The following is an 8,952-nucleotide window of genomic DNA, read 5'->3' on the forward strand; positions in this document are numbered from 1 at the left end:
AAAAATGAATGGTATATTGAAAATGAGGCTATCATCATTTGCCCTGAAGCACATATATTACATCCCCTGATCACTGAAAATATTATTTTATTGAATTTCAGTAATCTGGATACATTTTTCTGGAACCTGAACAAGAGCTACATTCAGTATCTTTGGTCAATCAATCAATCAATCAGTCGTTCATTAATTATCAACTGTCACCTCTGACTGGTAAGAAGAATGTACAAAAGAAATATATACTATAGTGCAAAGTAGATTGCCTTGGACTTATACACATGAAATAATTAAAGACTGACGTAAGAATAAAAACATAAAGTGCTAATTGTTTTGCTTCCTCTATGATTCCATTCTAGAATCCACCAAAGGGAAAATTATTATGACCTGTGAACTCACAAAGGAATCCATAGAGTGTGACTTAAGACTTTCTTAATTATCAACTAGCAGCCCACCTTATCATTTGGCTTGGAAGAATTATCCAAATCACTATGCAAATTATTCATTTATTTCCTGACACCCTGAAGCTCACTAGAAAGAGCTGCTCAGGAAAAGAAGCAGTTAATGAAACAAATCATCATAGGGAATTTGAACTTTTATTCTTACGATTTTTACTTTGTGGCTTCCATTTGAAATGACCTCCTGTTTCCTCCATCTGTGGCTCCTTCACCTGCATGGTAGGTCTACACCACTGGCCAAAAGTCACAAGGTCTTTTCCTGTTTTAATCACTTTCTCTGAAAGTTGCCTAGGGTCCCAGCAGATAAATTTCATCCACAGTGCAATGCCTACAATTTAAGTCAAATCATTAACATTTAAAGAAAGTCTTTTCAGTAATTTTTCCGTGAAACATTAAAAGACAAACATAACATTTTGTTATTTGATAGATCGGGGCACACATGAGTCAGTAACAATCATGTGCATTTCTCCTCACACTTGGGGTTGAGTTGTGGGAGGGACAAGAGGAGGAGGAGCAGGAGAGCAGGCTGTTCCTGAGTCTACGTTCAGCTGTTGGCCCTTAGAGAGTGAGGGATGGGGCAGAGAGGCAGAGTGGGATCAGATGAGTTGTCTGAAACGCCTTTGGTGTAAAGAACGACTGATAAGAGAACCAGAGTAGATCTGAGAAGAACAGATAGGAGGCTACTTATCACAAGTCCAGAAGAGAGATGATGGTAGCTTAGACTTCAGAGATGCTGATGAAGTGGAGGGAAGCTGCCAAAGTCACCAGATACTCACCAGGAAAAACGAGTAGGAGCTGGTAATGTGTAGGCTCTGAGGGGGTGACCAACCTTTTGGCATCTCTGGGCCACACTGGAGGAAGAAGTGTTGTCTTGGGCCACACATTAAATACAGAAATGCTAACAAAAACTGATATACAAAACAAAGGCTATAAGTAAATTTAAGATTTTGTGTTGGGCTGCATTTATAGCCACCCTGGGCTGCATGTGGTCTGCAGGCTGCAGGTTGGACACCCTTGTGGGGTGATAAGGAGAAGAGTTTCAAGCATGATTTACAGATTCTTGACTTTTGCAATAGGAAGTGTGGTGGATAAGACATCTCGGAAAAACCCAGTTTAGGAGAGGAAAGAAGATCATGAGTTCTGTCTAGGGCATGGTGGGAATTTGGGACATCCTAGTAATTTTAATACATAGCTGGGTTTAAGGGACGGGGCCTAGAGAGGCCTGGGGTAGAAGTGGGTCTGCAGGTATTGGCATGTAGATGACACATGAAAGGGAGGGCATGGGTGACCCCTTAGGGAGAGAATGTAAGAAAAGAAATGGGGGCCTAAGACTAGCCTGGAGGAGTTTCTGCATGTAGTGGCCAAGTGGAGAAGGATAAAGAAAAAAACAAGTTCTGCTTCAGCTCAAACTGAATAGAAAAATTTAATTCCAGGTTCCTTTCTTTATTTCTTCTAAGCCCTCCTTTCCACATACCCTGACACCCTATTTCCTAGGTCTAACTGTGGAAACTTACCCGGGCTCCACCTGAGTCCTGAAGGACAATATGATAATGTAAGGACTATTCCCCATCAGCACCACTACAGTTTCATTCCCTGTCATTGTTAGTAGAAAAATAAGTGTGCATATTAAATGCCTAATTCAAAGGATATTCATTAATCCAGTCTAACTGTTGACCTTGAGGAGAACATTTTGGGCTGTGTCAGGAGTAGATATGAGGGATTGAGAATCACTGCCAGGCTCCTTCTTCCCGAGAGTCCAGAAGACCATGGATAGCATCCTGTCTGGTCTCTTCCTTCACAGTTGAGGACATCAAAATTGACTTGTCCCTCTTATAGGTGAGATCATACGGGATTTGTCTGTCATTGACTAACTTATTTCACTCAGCATAATATTCTCCAGTTCCATCCATGCTTTTGGAAAACATAGAAGCTCCTTCTTTCTTTCTGCTGTGTGGTATCCTATTGTGTAAACGTACCACAATTTTGATCTACTCATTTACTGATGGACAGTTATAGAACCATGGGCATAGAAACATGGGATGTACTGAAAATGATCAGAGTGGAGGGGGAGGGGGATAATGGTGGGAAGAAGGGGAAGGAACTAGGCAGAGAACATGTATGAATGACTCACAGACGTGGACAACAGAATGGGAATTGACTGTGGGAGCAGGAGGTGGGCTGGGGGGATGAGGGAGGGCAAAGGGGAGAATTTTGGGACAACTGTAATAGAATAACAATAAAAATGATTTAAATAAAAAGAATTGGCTTGCCCCACTTCAGGAGTGAAGGAATTTCATGGCTAGTGTTCCCTATACTACTTTTGGCTTCCTCTCAGTTGCTGCTTTGAAAAGTCTCATTTATTTCTCTATTTCTGAATAAATTTTTTCTATTCTAACAATTTCATGGGATTTGTGTTAGAAAAAAATTATTCATCCCACTTACTAAAGACAATAAAGCAGACTTTATTCAAGGGAGGTTACTACAATGGGGTTTATGTAGTAGCAGGAGAGAAGAGACTCAACCAGCTCCAACAAGGTCAAGTGGGAATTTATACCCAAGGACCAAGTGAGGGATAAGCCCCAAATTTATGTTTAAAAGGGTCAGTCCCTCTTCATGTACATTCTTAACTAAATGGACTGATCGTTCTGTCAAAAAGTAATTAGAACATCAATGGCCATACAGGGAACTTCTGAAATCCCCAGCCTTACTTTTCTTAAAACAGAACTAAACAATAATAGCTTTACCATTTGCAAAACTTTTTTGAATTGTGTTTTGAGCCTTTCAAAGATCACCAGGAATCTGAAGTTGCATCTTGCTGAGACGCAGTTTTAAAGTGAAGCGAGGCTAACAAACTTTCAACAAAGGAGCCAATGTCTTTGGACGGACATTGCCTCGAAGCGCTCCTTGCTTCAGGCCCCATCTCAGCCTTTCCCCTCCACGCCTTTGCTTCAGCATCTACCGCTGGAGCCATCTTGCTATTTTTTTCCTGACACATCATGGTGGCACTTTTCACTTTTTATTCAGTTGGTTTGAAACATGGTTCTTATTGCTTTTTGTTTAAATTAAGGCAGAGAACTGAAATGTGGATGAATATCAGTGTGCATATAAGCCAAATGAAAAGACATAAATGAGGCACATTTTCCATAGGGGCTAAGGAGCCCACTGTGTGAAAACACCTAGCATTTGGTAATAAGAGAAGTGAGCATTTGTTGGATTTGAACTAAATTTCCTCCCTCCCTCCCTCCGTCTGTTCCTTCCTCACTGCCTGCCTTCCTGTCTGCCATCCTCCCTCTTTCCCTCACTCCTTCCCTCTTTCTCATATTTTAACCCTTTTCCACTTTGGCCTTGTGTGAGGCTAGACCATGGATCCCTTCAAAGTCGTAGGGATGATGATAGCACGTAAACAGGCTCATCCTCCCAAAGCCAATTCTCTGGTGACTTGCTGTGATCTCTTTGCTGGCAGCACACTGAAGGTTGTTAAAGGGCACTCCTGTCAAACATGGGACACAGGTAATACAGCCTCAAGGGCATGTGCTGTGTATAAAAACTGAGGCCAGCACAGCCTGCCAGGAGCCAACCCTGGGAGAGCTGGGGCCCAAGTGGGTTTTCGGGAGGAATCAGCAGGGAAGAGAGCAGTGGAGGACAGCGGTCATTTGCACGGTGAGAAACTTGAGCACAATGGATCTGTCACCTTTTAGTGGTTTTAGCTCCAAAATATTAATTAGCCAAAGAAATTCTAGGGGATCAAAGGAGAATACATTAAAAGAGGATAAAGATCAAATAGATTTATATTTTTGCATGGTGAAGATATTCAAATTTAAAATACTCCTATGAAAATAAATGTGGATCATTTTTAAGAGTCAATGAGAGGAAGATCTAGTGCAGATCCTTCTTAAATCTAATTCATAAGTAACCTATCTTAATGAAAAATATACTGCTGTGTAAGTGAGATGTATCAAAACAAGATAAAAACACTATTTTCAGAAAAAGACGGGAAGGTGGAGTGGCCGAGCCATGCAACCAGTAAGAGAAGTAAAATCATGCTTGATAGAGCAGACAGAATCTGTTCTTCACTAATTTTTCACTGTATTTATAATATATTATTGAGCTTGTTGAATACATTCCTTCTCATTTAAGGGAGATACATATACAGCAATAAAATTTTAGGTATTTAATACTTGAGGAAAAGTCACTGCATTCATTTTTCATTTTTTCCTTGAAATTCTACTTTCAGATTTTCAAAATTATTATTTCAGAGTTCTTGTGTTTGTTTCCTCACTCTATAATCTTTTCCCTTAAAGAACTAACTTTAAACTAAAAACAATGAAATATTTTTTCTTTTACAGAATTTAGCAAAAATAATTAACATTTTCCTATGCTTTTTTCCCTGTGCTTTTATTAGATGATTGTTTACAATGTCACTGTTAATTTTGTTCTTTGTTGCAGTGTTATTGATAAAGAAAGAAAAAAAAACCTCAACAGTGTCCCATGATGAGAGTGAGATGTCAAAGAGAGTTTAATTTAATTTGTTTTACTAAAAAATTACAACATCTTTTCTGGTACTGAATCTTCAAAGGAAAACAATCTCTATTCTGTTCAGTTTTTAAATAACAAACCAAACCCCAGCTGCATTTAATTTCATGCCAATCTCCCTTTTTAACAAAGCAGTCATATTTGCATTTTCTTATTTGTTTTATAATTTGGGGTCAAAACTTTAAGGTGTGGGCTTAAAAATATTACTGCTTTGACATTACCTCAGTAATTCACACATGTAATAGCTCTTTAAATAAATGTGTGCCTCACCCTTTTTGTCTCACTATAACATTTAGAGGTTTACACATTTCCCTTATATACAATGATACATCAGAAATATGAGATAATACTACTAATGTCTAGCAGCTGTTTCAAATCATGTTCTCCAAAAATATTAGCAGAAAATAAATAATTTTTTAAGTAAACCTAAGAGTTAAATACATCATTTTTTTCTGGGAAACCTTAAAGAACAAAACTTAAGCATGGGGTACTCAAGGGTTGCCGTTCTGTTTCAGGGATGTTGTATCTGTGTACAAATGGTGGCAAGTACCTGAGTAATTCTGTGGTCATTGCTAGTTATACTTAAAGATAATTTTAATAAACCATTAAAAAGAATTAAATAAAAATTTAATGCACAAATGCAAACAAGATAAAAGGCACAATAAAGTTCATTTAGTAAAAAAGGTAAGTAGGTATGTAAAGTTTTATTATATTCAGGATCTTAGAGCTTAGAAACCAAAGTGATAAGTGATGAAATAATTTGTGCTGTGTTTCAAAATCAATAGACTACCATTTATCAGAAAGTTAAATGAGTCTTTGTCCTTCTCACATGTTATTTCTCTGTGTTTTTGTTTCTCAAATTCAACTTAGTAGCATAATATTTGATTGTTACAGGTAGAATATTTTAGAAAATATTTTAATCTGAGATAGTGAAGAAAAATTTTAAGCTGAGATATTAAATTGCTATATCAAGATCCAATGAAATGTGGCAAACTGGTAACATTTCAACTAATCCACATGTTGAGCTTTAGTTGCCAATACTGTGAATATCACTGTCGAAGGCACTTGCATTCTCATTAATGTGTTTTCCAATTAAATCTGGTAGGACATGCTTGTGGGTTCATTTTCCCAACAGACCAGGGACTCTTAATCTATTCTCAAGCCAAACTCTACGTCTCCAACCCGGTGCTAGACCTCACTAGTGCTTGCCATTGGTCATCAGAGTCACGCATCCAGTCCTGGCACTGGAAGAGCAATTCAAACCCATGTCATACTCTGGGTAAGTCAGTTCCATTTATCCCATGTTTTATGAGCAACAGCATAAATTATGTAAAGCGACAGCTTAAACAATGAATAGGCCTATATGTTGCATTTGTTTCCAATATGAGACATGAAATCTGTGGACAGGACAACATCGACCTGAATTTGAATTCATGAAATTGCTGCTAAATAAAAGGAGATAACCTGTGAGATTTATAGAGTCTATCATTTGAGATATTTTCCCTTTTATTTTGAGGTTACTCACACATAATATTGTAGGCTTTAACATATTTTTAGTTTACCATATATTGCTCTAAATTCTAAAAACTATATTGTTTACATTGGAGAGAGAAGTGTTTTCTTTGTGTATGTTGTGTGGCAGGATCCAAAGCAACGCTCCTGACCAGTGTGGGGTTCAACCAGTGTGGGGTTCCTGGCCAGTGTGGGGTTCCTGGGATTGGAAACGCAGCTAGCTGGGCCTTTCTGAAAAGCTGCCAATGATCTTTGTCATTTTTCCTTTATTTCACAGAAAGGAGAGGGGCACAGTGCTTTTACAAAAAGACTTGTAGTGCCCAAGGCACCAAGACAATGAATTCACCTGAACTTTGGAAGACCCCAGAAGTACAACTCTGCTTTCCTTTGGTTAACAACTCATGCCCTAGAAATGTGAGGTCTGTGCTGAGTGTCTCAGCCATGTACACGGTCATGATTGGTGCTATAGTGATGACCATACTGGGCAATCTGGCTGTGATCATTGCCATCACTCACTTCAAGCAGCTCCACACCCCAACCAACTTCTTGATCCTCTCCATGGCCACCACTGACTTTCTGCTGAGCTGTGTGGTCATGCCCTTCAGTATGATCCGTTCCATTGAGTCCTGCTGGTACTATGGAGATCTCTTCTGCAAAGTCCACAGCTGTTGTGACATCATGCTGTGTACCACCTCCATTTTTCACCTCTGCTTTATCTCAGTGGATCGTTACTATGCTGTGTGCGACCCTTTGCATTATGTTAACAAAATTACCATCCCTGTCATAGAGGTCTTTCTGCTCATCAGTTGGTCTATTCCCATCTTTTTTGCCTTTGGTCTGGTATTCTCAGAATTAAACGTAATTGGTATAGAAGATTTCATTGCAGCCATCGACTGCACCCATTTGTGTGTGTTGATATTTAACAAGTTATGGGGTGTTATGTCCTCCTGTATAGCCTTTTTTTTCCCTGGTACAGTAATGGTGGGAATTTACATACACATTTTCACAGTGGCCAGGAAGCATGCTAAGCAAATCCACACGGGTCCTATGAGGAAACAGACTGGGTCAGAAAGGACAATGAAAACATCATCCAAAAAGGAGAGCAAGGCCACCAAGACTTTAAGCATAGTCATGGGAGTGTTTGTGCTCTGCTGGATGCCCTTTTTCCTCTTGACAGTTATAGACCCTTTCATTAATTTTACAACTCCTGAAGATGTCTATAATATCTTCCTTTGGCTGGGTTATTTCAATTCCACTTTCAATCCCATCATCTATGGCATGTTTTATCCCTGGTTTCGCAAGGCATTGAGGATGATTGTCACAGGAATAATCTTCCGCCCCGACTCTTCCACCCTAAGCCTGTTTCCTGGACATGCTTAGGCAATGAATGTTCTCTGTTCTCTAAGATTCTTTCCTGGTAGGGATCTTGGATGCTATTTCTACCCCAAGATAGGGGCCTCAGTGGAGTAGATCAGGAGATTCGTCCAGCTGGTGTGACAGACATTTAGGTAGGAGCACTGAATGGAGCCTTCTGGGCAGGCCAGAGCTGCCACAGTGGCTGATTCCCGGGGCTCTGAGGAAGGCAGCCCCAATGAAAGAAAATCTTCCAAGGTTTGCTGATTCCTGAATTTCCAAAATTAGAGATTCAGAATTTCACTTACTCAGCTTAAATAAAATGATAACCATCTTCTAAATTTTTTTCTTATAAACATCAGAAGAGCAGACATAGCCCTGACTAGTGTGACTCAGTTAGTTGGGCCTTGTCCCACAAACCAAAGGGTCAAAGCTTCAGTTCTTTGTCATGGTACATACCTGGGTTGCAAGCCAGATCCTCATTTGGGGGGTCATCCAAGGAGAAACCAATTGGTATCTCTCACATCTATGTGTTTCTTCCACTCTTTCTGCCTCCCTTCCCATCTTTCTAAAAATAAATAAATACAATCTTTTATTTAAAAAAGAGGAGACACAATTTGTCTTCACACTCATTGACAGCTGTGTACAGTTTACCTAAATCTTTCTTGGGATTATTATTACGTATTAGGGAAGTGGGGAGAGATCTGGAGAATCCTGGGAGCCCGCATTATGAAGCATGTGGATGACAGAAAGAGAGAAGGAAGCAGACAGTTGTATTTACTTCATATTTTATTGGTTCTGACTTAAACCTCTTTTCAAAAAGAGTCAATGGGAGGTTTGCAATATTTTGATAAAATTGAACTATCTTATTAAATGAGAAGAATGGGTAAAGAGTTTAGAAGTGTGTTCCTTTTCTCAGTATGTAATTTTTATGTCTATATACGTGTGGTCTGCATGTATATATACAGGCAGTGTACATCTCTTCGGGTGTGTGAGCACATACTAATTATTCACCTAAGCTGAGGTTCAATCACAAACTGAAGTTTTTTCTCTTGCCCCAGAATTTTAGGACAATATTTATTGCTTCGATGAATGTGTCTAC

General features: G+C 39.2%; 1 protein-coding gene across 1 annotated transcript; it reads left to right on the top strand.

Moving 5' to 3' along the window:
- Positions 1-6,807: 6,807 nt before the first annotated feature.
- LOC118986803 (trace amine-associated receptor 4-like) lies at positions 6,808-7,877 on the top strand. Its single transcript, XM_037045889.1, has one exon. It carries the CDS (start codon positions 6,834-6,836, stop codon positions 7,875-7,877), a length of 1,044 nt encoding a protein of 347 aa, XP_036901784.1. The 5' UTR covers positions 6,808-6,833.
- Positions 7,878-8,952: the final 1,075 nt, after the last annotated feature.

This window comes from Sturnira hondurensis, unplaced genomic scaffold (genome assembly GCF_014824575.4).
Source record: "Sturnira hondurensis isolate 20B ecotype Veracruz unplaced genomic scaffold, ASM1482457v3 Scaffold0004474, whole genome shotgun sequence".
NCBI lineage: Eukaryota > Metazoa > Chordata > Mammalia > Chiroptera > Phyllostomidae > Sturnira > Sturnira hondurensis.

Coding starts and splice junctions, on each gene's coding strand:
- LOC118986803 (XM_037045889.1), top strand. CDS start 6,834: ATGAATTCACCTGAACTTTGGAAGACCCCAGAAGTACAACTCTGCTTT.